Below are 14,548 nucleotides of genomic sequence, written 5' to 3'. Positions count from 1 at the left end.
ATGCTAACATTGCTAACATGATGATGCTAACAGATAATGCTAACATGATGATGCTAACAGATGATGCTAACTGAAGCGCTGTGAAGGGCAACCAGGTACCTAATCTACTTGATCTAATCTAATCTAATCTGACAGTTGGTCAGGAGAGGATTCCTCCTCTGTTGAACTCTGGAGGATGACCTTTGACCCCCAGGTCACAACCTGCTTCTTAGCCTAGTCTGAAATCCACTTCCTTTAAATGTCCAGTTTGGGCGACCCCTGGTGTGGAGTTGTTGTAGTTCTCTCAGTGTTATCTCTACTGCCACCTGCTGGGGGTGCAGGTCACAGCTCTCTTTAACCACAGACTTGCTGCAAACTTAGAATTTGAAGTTGGTGTGAACCTTTTACAGAACAATGTGAAAACGGTGTGGCACTTTAGTTCTGACATTTTTCTCTCTTCAGAACCCCAGTCACGACCTGGTGTGGGCCAAAATGAAAGGCTTCGGCTACTGGCCGGCCAAAGTGCTGCAGAGGGAGGACAACCAGGTGGACGTGCGATTCTTTGGACACCAGCATCAGAGGTCAGCCGCTCCTACTGCACGAAACGTTTTGTTTCATTTTTATTACAAAAAGGCCAAAACTTTTCTCCTACAATTTACTTTTTGAGAGCGTGTAACAAAGGAGTCTGAGACTAGGATCACACTGGGGTGGGCGGAGTCTGAGACTAGGATCACACTGGGGGGGGCGGAGTCTGAGACTAGGATCACACTCTCACGAAAGGATACGTATCGTATCAACAGATTCTTGACAATACACACCCCGAGTGACAACATTTTCAAAGAACAGTTGTACATAAACAAGACATTTGTCATGCAAATTGGAAAGTATTCAGCGTGAGTGAGTGAAGACCCGGGAGGAACTCCATGCAGCAGTGTCATGCGTTGTCCTGGTCTGTCCTGGCAGAGCGTGGATTCCCTCCGACAACATCCAGGACATCAAGGTGAGCGTCCAGCAGCTGCAGGTGAAGCGCAGCAGTGGCTGGAAGAAGGCGTGTGAGGAGCTGGAGGTCTACCAGCGTTTCCTGAAGGAGGGACGTCAGTGGAAGACAAAGACGGAGGACGGCAGCCCGTCGCAGCGACAGCAGCTTCGGGACGACAGGGAGGATGCGGAGGTGGAGGAGGTGGAGGAGGAGGAGGAGGTGGAGGAGGAGGTGGAAGAGGAGGGCGGCGGCACCAGAACGGACAGGATGGAGCGCACAGACGAAGCCGAGTCCAGCATCTCCTCCACCAGCAACGAGCAGGTCCGACAGGTGAGTTCAGAAACAACCAAGAGAAATGATGAGAAATGCAGAGGAACCAGAACTGCTCCCAGTTTAGATCAAGATTAAAAAAACAAAAACACCTCTGTCTCGTATTAAACGTCAGAGTTAGAACACACCTCCGTTGTTCCACGGGTGAATAATCAAATCAGGCCTGTCCGCACCAAGGCTGCGTCTTTGTCAGTGAAGTCTTGGACCCAGGAGGTGTCATCAGTGTCCGACCACTGATGACACCTCCGCACTTACAGCCCTTTGACCTCCTAAAAACCCCTTCTTTTTCTGAATAAGTTAGTCGGTTGTCCTGTGGCACAGATGGTCACTGTGATCGCCCCCTAGTGGTTGGCTGTCTTTTGGTTGATTTCCGATGCAGCCGTGCATTAATCTGACGACGATCATCTCCGTCTGATCAGCAGCCAAAAATGATCATTGTTCAGCCCGAGAACAAAGGCTACGTGTTAGCTTAACAAAAGACTTCCTAGTGTCCAGGGAGACAGGAAGTGACACGGATGTAGAAACACTGACAGGTGTCGGAGGAGAAGGAGGTGAACAGAAGAGGGAGGCCACTGTGAGCACGGTGAGAGAGTTGGTTTAACTTCCCCACGGGGGAGTGAAGGGTGAGCTTTGGTTCAGCCGACTGTTCACTAACAATAAGAAAAAAAAAAGAAAAAAAAACCCAACCCAGCTTTGACATCAAGGGGCGGAGGGAAATGTGTTTGATGTGTTTTCACTGATTCAGCTCAAAGGCACTCAAGAACCCAAGGCGAAGAAAAGCCGTCGGACTCAGATGCTGGAGCCCAAAGAGGAAGTCAGTGTAAGTCCACACGCCATGATGTTTCACTTCACTTCTTTGTATCAACATACAAACATATATAAAACATGCAATAGCATTAGCTGCTCCAGTTAGCCTGCTAATAGCCCACTAAATGAAGAACTTTAATTAGCCTGTAGCCCGTTAACCTTTAGGCCAAAACTGACACAGAACTTCGCTAAAAGTTAGCGAAAATATTGTAACCATGTGGCTAAAGCGTAAGCTAACTCCCAGCTGTGACCCAGCACCATGGACCATTCTGCTAACATCAAAGGGTTGTCAAACAGACAGGTTGAGTTTGTAGTTAAAAAAAATGAACCCAGACTTTTTAGTAATGAGAGTCGAGAAACACCGTTTCAGCTTAGACCAAACCTTAACCCGGGGAGAGACGCCTGACTCCTGATGTCCAGTCTGGTCTCTTTTTTTTTTTTAACAGGACCCCGAGCCAGAGGTTGAGGCAGTGAGCTCCAGCCAGGAGATCCCTGTGTCGTCTGCGCCACAGCAGCCTGAGAAGCTGTCCGTCTCCACGCAGACCAAGAAGGCCGTCGGTGGATCGCCGCGAACGCTTCACCGCGGGACCCAGACCAGCAGTGACGGCACCTGTCAGAACATGTGCCACGAGAAGTACACCAAGGTTTTTAACGACGTGAAAGAGATGATGAAGGCCGACAACAAGAGGGAGACGGAGAGGGTGGTCAGAGAAGCTCTGGAGAAGGTAGGCACCGACAGGACCTGACATCGTGTCACTCAGGGGCTTTCAACCACTGGTCCGTGGACCCCTGCTGGTCCGCCAAGGGGTTGCCAGCAGTGCCACATCACGTCAGTGTGAAGTCAATCTTTATATACTCAATAACTACATATCTGTGTAGTACATATCTTCACCATCAGTCAGCGCTGACGTCAACACCTGCGGCCTCATGGTCAAAGAGTTGATTGATTGATTTCATCATAAAAAAGGGGCGTCGGCCAGCTCACATTCCTACGTTGGTTTTTGTTTGTACATGAGGCGCCAATGTTCATACTGAACAGCAGGGGTCTCTGTTAGTCAGAGTGGTGTTCTCTAGATGAAGACAGTTCATCAGTGCTGTTTTGTAAATCAATGGTGTCTTTAAAGTTTTAACTAGTGTAGTACTTCAAAGGCTTAAATGTAACCACAGTACAAGTGTGTGAAGGCTGCCCCCTATAGACTGTTCCTGGAAGGAAAATTCTCCAAGGACCACAGTTGGTCCTCAGGCCTGACTTTGGTCCACAGCTACACTACTGTATTGCACCACTGATTCTAAGTGGATGGACCAATGTGATGATGATGAGAACGTTCTGTTGAATTAGGAACAACCGTATGAAGAGAAAAGAGAGAAAAAACCCCACATGTATTGACTTGATCTCCATCTTTATTGTTCAGTGATTTCATGAAGACATTGACTTTGTTTCACGTCCATCTGACGTGAGGAAAAGAAAAAGAACCAATCAGCTCCTGACTGAAGATCATCACCATCATCAGAGGTTGAGGCAGTGAGCTCCAGCCAGGAGATCCCTGTGTCGTCTGCGCCACAGCAGCCTGAGAAGCTGTCCGTCTCCACGCAGACCAAGAAGGCCGTCGGTGGATCGCCGCGAACGCTTCACCGCGGGACCCAGACCAGCAGTGACGGCACCTGTCAGAACATGTGCCACGAGAAGTACACCAAGGTTTTTAACGACGTGAAAGAGATGATGAAGGCCGACAACAAGAGGGAGACGGAGAGGGTGGTCAGAGAAGCTCTGGAGAAGGTAGGCACCGACAGGACCTGACATCGTGTCACTCAGGGGCTTTCAACCACTGGTCCGTGGACCCCTGCTGGTCCGCCAAGGGGTTGCCAGCAGTGCCACATCACGTCAGTGTGAAGTCAATCTTTATATACTCAATAACTACATATCTGTGTAGTACATATCTTCACCATCAGTCAGCGCTGACGTCAACACCTGCGGCCTCATGGTCAAAGAGTTGATTGATTGATTTCATCATAAAAAAGGGGCGTCGGCCAGCTCACATTCCTACGTTGGTTTTTGTTTGTACATGAGGCGCCAATGTTCATACTGAACAGCAGGGGTCTCTGTTAGTCAGAGTGGTGTTCTCTAGATGAAGACAGTTCATCAGTGCTGTTTTGTAAATCAATGGTGTCTTTAAAGTTTTAACTAGTGTAGTACTTCAAAGGCTTAAATGTAACCACAGTACAAGTGTGTGAAGGCTGCCCCCTATAGACTGTTCCTGGAAGGAAAATTCTCCAAGGACCACAGTTGGTCCTCAGGCCTGACTTTGGTCCACAGCTACACTACTGTATTGCACCACTGATTCTAAGTGGATGGACCAATGTGATGATGATGAGAACGTTCTGTTGAATTAGGAACAACCGTATGAAGAGAAAAGAGAGAAAAAACCCCACATGTATTGACTTGATCTCCATCTTTATTGTTCAGTGATTTCATGAAGACATTGACTTTGTTTCACGTCCATCTGACGTGAGGAAAAGAAAAAGAACCAATCAGCTCCTGACTGAAGATCATCACCATCATTACAGTTGAACCAAAGAAGAAAACTGTTGACACTGATGTAGAAAAACTGGACACAGCTTCTATGCTGATGATAGAGTTGTGTTTTTTAAAACCTCACTGATGAAGGAAGTTCTGCTGATTTCTCTGTTGAAGCTTCAGCTGCAGGAAAAGAAGGAAATGAACAAACACCAAACTCTGTTCAGGTTTTCATGTGGACAAAAGTCAGTTCAGGTGAAGAAACAAATGACCAGGAGCAGCCAGATCCTCCACCACTGCAGCTCCACCTCCACAAAGTCAACACATCAGGACTACAGGAAAGGAGCACACCTCAAAGAGCCCGCCCACCATCTTTGTTTTGATTGACAGCTGATGACAGCAATGAGAAAGTTCAAAGATTTAAAGCTGAAAAAACTCAAGTCTATCTGAGTTTACAGAACTCTGCTGTGGCTCCAGGAGGATAATAAAGACAAAATCCAGCATAGAGAGGCTGAGTGAATGTGGTCTGGACTCTGTGGAGGAGAGTCATGGAGTCAGAGACTCTGTAGAAGGACAGAAGACCTGCTCTGTGGTCCAGGTACACTCCTACTCTGGAGGAGGAACCAGGAACTGAGACTTTAGTTCCTATTGCTCCTCCTCCTATTGCTCCTCCTCCTATTGCTCCTCCTCCTATTGCTCCTCCTCCTATTGCTCCTCCTCCTATTGCTCCTCCTCCTATTGCTCCTCCTCCTATTGCTCCTCCTCCTATTGCTCCTCCTCCTATTGCTCCTCCTCCTATTGCTCCTCCTCCTATTGCTCCTCCTCCTATTGCTCCTCCTCCTATTGCTCCTCCTCCTATTGCTCCTCCTCCTATTGCTCCTCCTCCTATTGCTCCTCCTCCTATTGCTCCTCCTCCTATTGCTCCTCCTCCTATTGCTCCTCCTCCTATTGCTCCTCCTCCTATTGCTCCTCCTCCTATTGCTCCTCCTCCTATTGCTCCTCCTCCTATTGCTCCTCCTCCTATTGCTCCTCCTCCTATTGCTCCTCCTCCTATTGCTCCTCCTCCTATTGCTCCTCCTCCTATTGCTCCTCCTCCTATTGCTCCTCCTCCTATTGCTCCTCCTCCTATTGCTCCTCCTCCTATTGCTCCTCCTCCTATTGCTCCTCCTCCTATTGCTCCTCCTCCTATTGCTCCTCCTCCTATTGCTCCTCCTCCTATTGCTCCTCCTCCTATTGCTCCTCCTCCTATTGCTCCTCCTCCTATTGCTCCTCCTCCTATTGCTCCTCCTCCTATTGCTCCTCCTCCTATTGCTCCTCCTCCTATTGCTCCTCCTCCTATTGCTCCTCCTCCTATTGCTCCTCCTCCTATTGCTCCTCCTCCTATTGCTCCTCCTCCTATTGCTCCTCCTCCTATTGCTCCTCCTCCTATTGCTCCTCCTCCTATTGCTCCTCCTCCTATTGCTCCTCCTCCTATTGCTCCTCCTCCTATTGCTCCTCCTCCTATTGCTCCTCCTCCTATTGCTCCTCCTCCTATTGCTCCTCCTCCTATTGCTCCTCCTCCTATTGCTCCTCCTCCTATTGCTCCTCCTCCTATTGCTCCTCCTCCTATTGCTCCTCCTCCTATTGCTCCTCCTCCTATTGCTCCTCCTCCTATTGCTCCTCCTCCTATTGCTCCTCCTCCTATTGCTCCTCCTCCTATTGCTCCTCCTCCTATTGCTCCTCCTCCTATTGCTCCTCCTCCTATTGCTCCTCCTCCTATTGCTCCTCCTCCTATTGCTCCTCCTCCTATTGCTCCTCCTCCTATTGCTCCTCCTCCTATTGCTCCTCCTCCCCTCATACTGCAGACCAGGAAGTATGAGGTCAGACTGGAGCTGACTGTGTTCTATCACAGTAGGAGGAGGAAGAGGAGGAGGAGTCGGTTCTGTCTCCTCATTTAACATTCGTTTCACTTCCACCACTGTTTTCAGTAACGTTAAAGTCCAGGCTGTGGTGAAGGAGGACGATGGTTACTGCACTTATCTGTTACTAGTTACTGCTGGACTATGAGACTAGTTAATACAAAACAACTAAAAACATATTCAAACGTTGTTAAATAAAAGTCAAGATAAACAAGTAGCTGTTGAAAAACAGCCAAACGCTCAGTCTTATAAAGTGAAAAAACAAACACACAGCTGTGCTGCAGAAGAGTTGGTGCGTGAGTCTAACTGTCTAATCAGTCGTACGTGTGTGTGTGTGTGTGTGTGTGTGTGTTTCCCTCAGCTGCGTGCAGAGATGGAGGAGGAGAAGCGACAGGCGGTGAACAAAGCTGTGTCCTCGGCTCAGGCGGAGATGGAGAGGAAGTGTAAGCAGGTGAAGGAGAAGTGTAAAGAGGAGCTGGTGGAGGAGGTGAAGAAACTGGTGGCACAGCACAAACAGCTCATCTCTCAGACCAAGAAGAAGCAGTGGGTGAGTGTGTGAGCAGGGGGGGAGTGTGTGAGCAGTGGGTGAGTGTGTGAGCAGGGGGTGAGTGTGCATGGAAACTTTAGCGGTGGAAAAATATAGGAAACATAATTCCATTTTTATAAACCCACTGTTTAATATAAATAATTAAGTCTGTTTTTCCTTGTTGTTGTCGTCGTTGTTGTCGTTGTTGTTGTCGTTGTTGTTGTTGTTGTTGTCGTTGTTGTTGTTGTTGTTGTTCTCCTCCTTTAGTCCAAAGACGTGGAGAAAATGAATGAGTCAAAATTAGACCAAAAACAACTATAACAAAAAAAACAACTAAACAAAACCAGGTCCAAATTTATCAATAAATCATTGATGGTTTGCACATGAATATGTAAAACTTAGCCAGAGTAGCTAAATGGTAGCAACACAAACTTAGGAAATGATTCCTGAAACTAAGCTAACTAGCTAAACTAGCTAAAGGTTAGCCCAAAATGTGTCCTGAGCTGCTGACCAAACTTTGCTCAAGTTTGACCCACGGTAGAACTTTCAGTGCTAACAGCGCCCCCTGTCTGTGTGCTGTCTCCACAGTGCTATAACTGTGAGGAGGAGGCCATGTACCACTGCTGCTGGAACACCTCCTACTGCTCCATCAAGTGTCAGCAGGAGCACTGGCACGCCGACCACAAACGCACCTGCCGCAGGAAGAGATGAGCCACGCACACACACACACACACACACACACACACACACACACACACGTGCTTCTGCTCTCCAGAAAAAACATTGACTTTCTCGTTAATTTAACTGTTTTCTACTTTTTTATGGTCGGCCCTGTTTTGTTGTTTTCCTTGAGGACATGTTGTTGATATGGTTTTGTCTTTTTACTGAGGTTTGAACTGGTGTCACAGGAAGTGATGAATAAGTCATTCACCAACATTTTGTTACCAGAACTTTTTAAGTGAAAAATACCTTTCTCAGTGTAACGGCAACAAGCGCACGTTGACACAACAGAAGAGTGTTTGCTGTAGTTTTGTTGTAGTTTCCTGCATCAACCTGCCTTCACACCGAAACGTTCTTCTTTTTAAAAAAACAAACAGAAATATGACCAGAAGCAGTGGTCAACAAGAACAAACGTAGCTGAAGACAGCGCCCTCTGGACCTTAGAATCAGTATAACACAATGATGTTTTTTAATGGATTTTTCCAAAATGAAACCACAGGCTGTGAACACTACCTGTCACACACCAAACCTCATGGAGAAAATCAGAGATTTTAGTTCAGACCAAACCTCATGGAGAAAATCAGAGATTTTAGTTCAGACCACAGTCCATGGAGAAAATCAGAGATTTTAGGTCAGACCAAAGTCCATGGAGAAAATCAGAGATTTTAGTTCAGACCACAGTCCATGGAGAAAATCAGAGATTTTAGGTCAGACCAAAGTCCATGGAGAAAATCTCTGATTTTCTCCATGAGGTTTGGTCTGAACTAAAATCTCTGATTTTCTCCATGGTCTTCCGTGTGGGAGGGTTGGGGTTTATTAACTTTAGCTTCGTGTGTGCGATGACAGAAACTTGAGCTAATGTTGGTCTTATTAAAGTCCCTCAGTCACAGGTTAGTTTTTTTGTTAGTCAAATATTGAACACAGGGTCATAAGGTCAGCTCTAGGAGATACTGACTGGACAAATCATCCAGTTGATGTTGATGTTATTTGGATCATGACAAAAAGTCATTAGACAAAGGTTTCCGTGGTTTGGTCATGTGACCTTGACCTGTAATTGGAACAGAAAAAAAACCAACAAATTCTTCCCTCTGATAATCTTAGATCAAATCTAAAAGAATATATTTTTTAATCCGATGACTCTGAGGACAAAGTCCACTCTGACCTTTATCTGAGATGTTCTTCAAACCTGACCTTCTTTGGTTCCACAGTCTGTGGGTTTTTGTTTTTTTTTACCAGGAATGAAGTTCAACTTTATTCTCCTTTTACAGATCAGTGACTGTGAACTGAATCACCGCTGTTCAAACACTGTCCTCCAAATTCACTCAGTTAATGTTACAGAAACCTGGTCCTAGTCCTGGTCCTTCTACAGCAGCAGTCTTCTCCTCTGTTCTGAACTCCACTCCTTTCTCCTTTTACTTGTCTTTTATTGGTCAGTTTATTTCAGAGTTGTTGGTGACGCACACACAGACGTCACCAACAACTCCGTGAGCTGTGAGCGCCCCCTGGTCTGAGGATCAGCCAGAAACCGGTCCAGTACCAGGACCAGGCTCTACTCTGACTGCTGGAGCTGGGGGAGAAAATCAGGGGGCACAGCAGGGGGCGCTCACAGCTCCAAGTTCCCTCTTTGTTGCACTACATGTAAATAAGAGCACAGTGATTGTACACTACGAATGAATCCACAGACTTCTGTTGACTCCTGGACCAGCGCTAGCGTCTCTTTTGTACGACTTTATTCCGACAGTCTTTTCCCCTAACTTCTCCTTTCACTTCCTCCTTTTCTATGGCTGCTGTTTTTTCCATCATTACATTTGTCCATCCAGATGTGAAGGGTTCAGTGTTTTATTTTTTTTCCGCCGTGTGGAAAAGTTTTTTTTTTTTTTTTTTTTTTTATTTTGCTTCCATTCCACCTGCATGAATAAAAGCTGTGGATGTGTCTCTGTTAGTTTTCCTGGATGGATCAGTTGGTCGTTTACAACCGCCTTCGATCAAAGTCCATTTTAAGGTGTGGTCATGGTTGAAGTCCAACCGTGGTTTCTCACCAGGACCTGGACTAGAACTGGTCTGGACTTCATTCTTGTCCCTGACATTTTAAACTTCTGTTCTGTCACAGGTGAAATGAAAACAAATCACGACTCAACATTTTCTAAGCACCTCCTCCTTTTTGGATGCTTTAGCTAGCAATATGTATATAAATATATTCTATGTGCTAACATGGAAAAAATAAATGCATCAAACTTTTTGCAGAGTTTCCTGGTTTTTATATTTATATGAGTGGGAAACACGGAGTACATGAACAAATAGTTGTTAGTGGAAGGAGGTTAATGAAGAGGGAGAAGGTTGAAAGGTCAGGTCGTATATAAATATGTATATATACAGTATATACTACAAGTATAAGGTATGTACGTATATACTGTTTATATGATATAATCGTGCAGTGCTGGGTTCACCCAATAGGTGGCGGCAGTGAGCCACCAACGCTTCGTCACGTTTCTGCTCATGCTACGAAGAAGGGAGCAGTCGTCGATCCACACGTGTTCGTCAGAGAAGCAACAACATTGAGGCTGAAAGAAGTCGTCAAATCGATCAATTGAACTCTTCACAGGACACTTCCTGTCACTGTTTTAGTCGATCGTTTGTTAGCATCATGGCTGGAGCTCCAGTCTAAAAAGATTTAACCAATAAGGAGGTCGTTGTCCGTGTTTCGCCGGTGTCATTGGAGGGTTCTGCCGATTTTCACCTGCGGTCGGTTTTGAGCAGCCGTGGCCATTTTGTTACAAGCTTTTCATCTGAAAAGACTACATTTATCATAAATATCAGCGGCCGAAGGTGCTTCGGTCTCACCTGCCACACTACAGGTTTGTTATTAGCAGCTTGTTAGCATCTTACCTGGGGCTTAGCACAGGTTTGGTTAGCTGATCGTTAGCCTGGTGTCTATAGCCTCGTTAGCTGTTTTCTTCACAGCTGCTGGTGTTTGAGACACATTCATATCTGTTCGACAACGTCCTCTGGTGAGACATTAACTTTTGTTTTTGTGATTTTTATCCCAAGACATCCACGAAAACGGAATAATTACCGAGTGGTAAAGTTAGCTGCAGAGCAGCCTGCGAGGCTAAGCTAACCTCAGTTTTACATTAAACGGCTCAGACATTTTAACATTGATTTAAGAATATGTTTATATTAAAGCGGGAAACATTTAACCATGTGGTGATTGTAGGTTAGCTGTTTTGACCTTCAGAACCATCAGAACTTTAGTCATTTTGACTAACTTATGTCGCCGTTTAAGTACATACATAAAAACGTGTTTTTCTTTAGTGAACAACTGTTCCACTGTTTTGTCCATTTCTGTTTAGTTTGACTGAATAAAGAAACCTTATCTGTTGAACCTGCAGGCTGTCATGACGTCCTACACCTGCATCAGCTGCAGGGTGGCCTTTGCAGATGGGGAGGTGCAGCGCTCCCACTACAAGACAGACTGGCACCGATACAACCTCAAGCGTAAGGTGGCCGACATGCCGCCCGTCACCGCTGAGAACTTCCAGGAGCGGGTGGTGGCTCAGCGGACAGCGGCAGAGCAGCACCTGAGCGATAGCTCGGCCGCCGAGGCCTGTTCCGTCTGCAACAAGAAGTTTTCCAGTGTCAACGCCTACCAGAACCACCTGCAGTCCAGTCGACACCAGCAGGCCGAGAAGCAGGCGCTGCTGGCCGCGCAGAAGAAGGTGGAGAAGATGAACGAGAAGAACCTGGAGAAAGGACTGGGCCACGACAAGGTGGATCACGACGCCAGGAACCAGGCCTTACAGCAAGTCCTGAAGGAGCAGCAGAGGTCTGGCCCGGCCCAGCAGCAGGAGGTCGGGGCAGCGGCCAAGGGCAGGGCGGAGAAGCCGGAGAAACCCCCCAGGGTGATGTGGTTGGAGGAACAGGCCAAGAGAAGGGAGAGAGAAGATGGAGGTGTCGCTGAGGAAGGTGAGGAAAAACATGGTGGTCGTGGTGAAACTGTCAAATCTAAGCCCCGCCCACAGAATATACATCAGGATTCGATGAAGACGCGAGAAATCCAAAAAATGATTTTATTTTGTTTATTTACAGCTAAATAATAGCAGCGTTCAGCTAACGTTCAGCTTTATTTTTTCAACTGGTTACATTTCAAAGCTATTTAGAGTTTTATCATTAAAACTAAACAAATGAATTAATAACAATAACTGTATTTGCCAAAAACACAGTGTTGACAGATTTTTTTTTAGACATGATCAAGTCAATTAAGGACGTAATTAGAATTTCTGCGTTGGTTCTGTTCAGGTTAGGCTAGGTTTAACATGGATTAGGGTTTTTTTTACTTTGTTTTATGTCATTTCTTTGTTTCCATTCTTTTCTAGTAGATGTTTTGTTTTCAATCTTGTGATTATGTTGGAGCTAGCAGCAAAGCTAACCTTTAGTCTTTTTCACCTTTCAGAAGAGTGGGAGGATGTTGATGAAGAAATGGAGGACGACGAGGAGGAAGAGGAGGAGATGTTGATGGAGGAGGTGGTTGAGGAGGTGGAGTCTCTGTCTGACCTCCACCCTGCATCTCTGCCAGGCTCCATTCCCGTCACCGACTGCCTGTTCTGTTCCCATCACTCAAAGACACTCGTGAAGAACGTCGATCACATGACCAGAGTTCACAGTTTCTTCATCCCAGACGTGGAGTTCCTCGTCGACCTCAGGGGCCTCGTCCGTTACCTAGGTGGGTTTGGAAAGTGGCCACAGGTTGTCACTGTTAGACAGCTTGAGCTCCCTTCTACCAAAGTCCATGGAGAAAATCAGAGATTTTAGTTCAGACCAAAGTCCATGGAGAAAATCAGAGATTTTAGTTCAGACCAAAGTCCATGGAGAAAATCAGAGATTTTAGTTCAGACCAAAGTCCATGGAGAAAATCAGAGATTTTAGTTCAGACCAAAGTCCATGGAGAAAATCAGAGATTTTAGTTCAGACCAAAGTCCATGGAGAAAATCAGAGATTTTAGTTCAGACCAAAGTCCATGGAGAAAATCAGAGATTTTAGTTCAGACCAAAGTCCATGGAGAAAATCAGAGATTTTAGTTCAGACCAAAGTCCATGGAGAAAATCAGAGATTTTAGTTCAGACCAAGCTGCTCCATTTCTGCCTTAATCTAGTGTAATGTTGAACTTTATGTGGGGACAGTAATAAATCAGAAAATTAAATGTTCAGATCAATTTATGAAGGTTGGACCCAACATGTCAAATCATCGACCTGTACAAAATGTTCTCGTACTTTTGTTTACAGGTGAAAAAATTGGTGCAGGAAACGTCTGTTTGTGGTGCAACGAGAAGGGGCGTTCGTTTTATTCCACAGAGGCTGTGCAGAGTCACATGACTGACAAGAGCCACTGTAAGCTCTTCACAGACGGCGATGCTGCTCTGGAGTTTGCAGATTTCTATGACTTCAGGTAAGAAAAGTCGTTTAGTTCTAGTCCTGGTCCAAAACAGCAGGACCGGTTGTTGGTTCATTAGGCTGTACTCATGTACGCCATGTCATCAATGGCCACAAGAGGGCGCCATGGCAACCGCTGCTACCGCACCACTGACTCAAATAAACTAAAGACTTCCTTAAAGTCCATGGTCCATGGACTCGGTCCTGAAGGACTTCAGGATCAACAGCACACACTTCATGAAATGTTGTTGGAGCGACACTGACGGTGACGTCTGCTCCAGAACTCACAGTAGAAGAAGAAAGGAAGCTTCTGTGTCTGTTGGTGAGACGGGTTTGTTTGTTCACAGGAGCAGCTACCCAGACGGAGAGGACGGAGGAGATCGTGAGGCCACGGAAGAAGAACTGCCAGAAAAGAACCTGGAGTACCACGACGACACCATGGAGCTTATACTGCCCTCAGGTGGGCAACACTGGGGGTGGGCGGGGTCACACTGCTCCATCAGTTGGCGCTGTTCTGTTGCTTGTGCCATTTGACTTTTAGTTACATATTAGTTGGGTGCTAACAGTTATCTAACAGTTATCTAACAGTTATCTAACAGTTAGCTAACAGTTGTCTAACAGTTAGCTAACAGTTATCTAAAAGTTAGCTTACAGTTAGCTAACAGTTAGCTCTGTCTTGCTTTGATCCTAGCCTTTTTAACGTTTATCGTGTGGAGACTTTTAGATCAAGTTTTTATTTCTCCTCCAGGAGCGAAGATTGGACATCGTTCCCTGATGAGGTACTACAGACAACGGTTCGGAGCCGAGCGGACCGTGGCGCTGGCCCACAACAGGAACGCCGTGGGCCGCGTCCTGAGGCAGTACAAGGCTCTGGGCTGGGGAGAAGGTGTGTGTGTGTGTGCGCGTGTGTGTGTGTGTGTGTGTGTGTGTGTGTTCTCTTCTAACACCGTCTTTAATCCTACTGTTTTCCTTGTTTTTTTTTATGTTCTTTTAGGCATTAGCGCCCCCTATCAGAGACAGAAGGACATGCGCTATGTGCAGATGATGAAGTCCAAGTGGATGTTGAAGACGGGAATGAGCAACAACGCCACCAAACAGAAGCACTTCAGAGTCCAGGTCATGTTCTGATCCTCGGACCACAGACCTGGACCACAGACCTGGACCACAGACCTGCTCCTGGACCTTGGACCTGGGGGCCTCAGTCAGCCTACACCAATCAAAACACTCAACCTGTGGCTGCCGTACGTGAATGAGTGTGTGTGTGTGTGTGGGGGGGGGGGGGGTCACAGATCTGGACAGAAAGAAAAACCGTCAACATTTACAGACAATTGTTCTATAAGTATGAAGTTTGGTCCAGTCCTGGTCCTC

The 14,548-nt window shown here is 46.3% G+C and overlaps 2 protein-coding genes across 6 annotated transcripts in view; both read left to right on the top strand.

Annotated features, from left to right (window-relative positions):
• zmynd11 (zinc finger, MYND-type containing 11) overlaps positions 1–14,548 on the top strand; it is a 33,525-nt gene that overhangs the window by 7,537 nt on the left and 11,440 nt on the right. For 2 of the 4 annotated variants that reach the window (XM_025066069.1, XM_025066067.1), the window contains 6 exons: positions 442–560; positions 943–1,288; positions 2,034–2,108; positions 2,542–2,820; positions 6,870–7,055; positions 7,623–8,108. In XM_025066069.1, the coding sequence (XP_024921837.1) occupies positions 442–560; positions 943–1,288; positions 2,034–2,108; positions 2,542–2,820; positions 6,870–7,055; positions 7,623–7,745 (1,128 nt within the window). In that variant the 3' untranslated portion in view covers positions 7,746–8,108. Of the gene's footprint in view, positions 1–441; positions 561–942; positions 1,289–2,033; positions 2,109–2,541; positions 2,821–3,608; positions 3,873–6,869; positions 7,056–7,622; positions 8,109–14,548 lie in introns of those variants that run through there. The other 2 variants (XM_025066068.1, XM_008335065.3) reach the window with 2 other exon arrangements.
• Positions 10,213–14,520, top strand: znf622 (zinc finger protein 622). Of its 2 annotated transcripts, none has more exons than XM_008335063.3 (7): positions 10,213–10,609; positions 11,144–11,717; positions 12,205–12,474; positions 13,034–13,196; positions 13,528–13,640; positions 13,929–14,066; positions 14,175–14,519. In XM_008335063.3, the coding sequence occupies exons 2-7, from the start codon at positions 11,150–11,152 to the stop codon at positions 14,306–14,308; spliced, it is 1,386 nt and encodes a 461-aa protein (XP_008333285.1). In that variant the 5' UTR covers positions 10,213–10,609; positions 11,144–11,149; the 3' UTR covers positions 14,309–14,519. The 2 variants fall into 2 exon arrangements, with proteins under 2 accessions (XP_008333285.1, XP_008333286.1); XM_008335064.3 differs by lacking the exon at positions 10,213–10,609 and adding an exon at positions 10,616–10,762 and having other exon boundaries at positions 14,175–14,520.

The sequence above is a fragment of the Cynoglossus semilaevis genome, chromosome 20 (genome assembly GCF_000523025.1).
Source record: "Cynoglossus semilaevis isolate Cse_v1.0 chromosome 20, Cse_v1.0, whole genome shotgun sequence".
Taxonomy (NCBI): Eukaryota; Metazoa; Chordata; class Actinopteri; order Pleuronectiformes; family Cynoglossidae; genus Cynoglossus; species Cynoglossus semilaevis.
The sequence above is the reverse complement of the archived record's forward strand: the minus strand, read 5'-3'. Positions and strand labels throughout refer to the sequence as shown.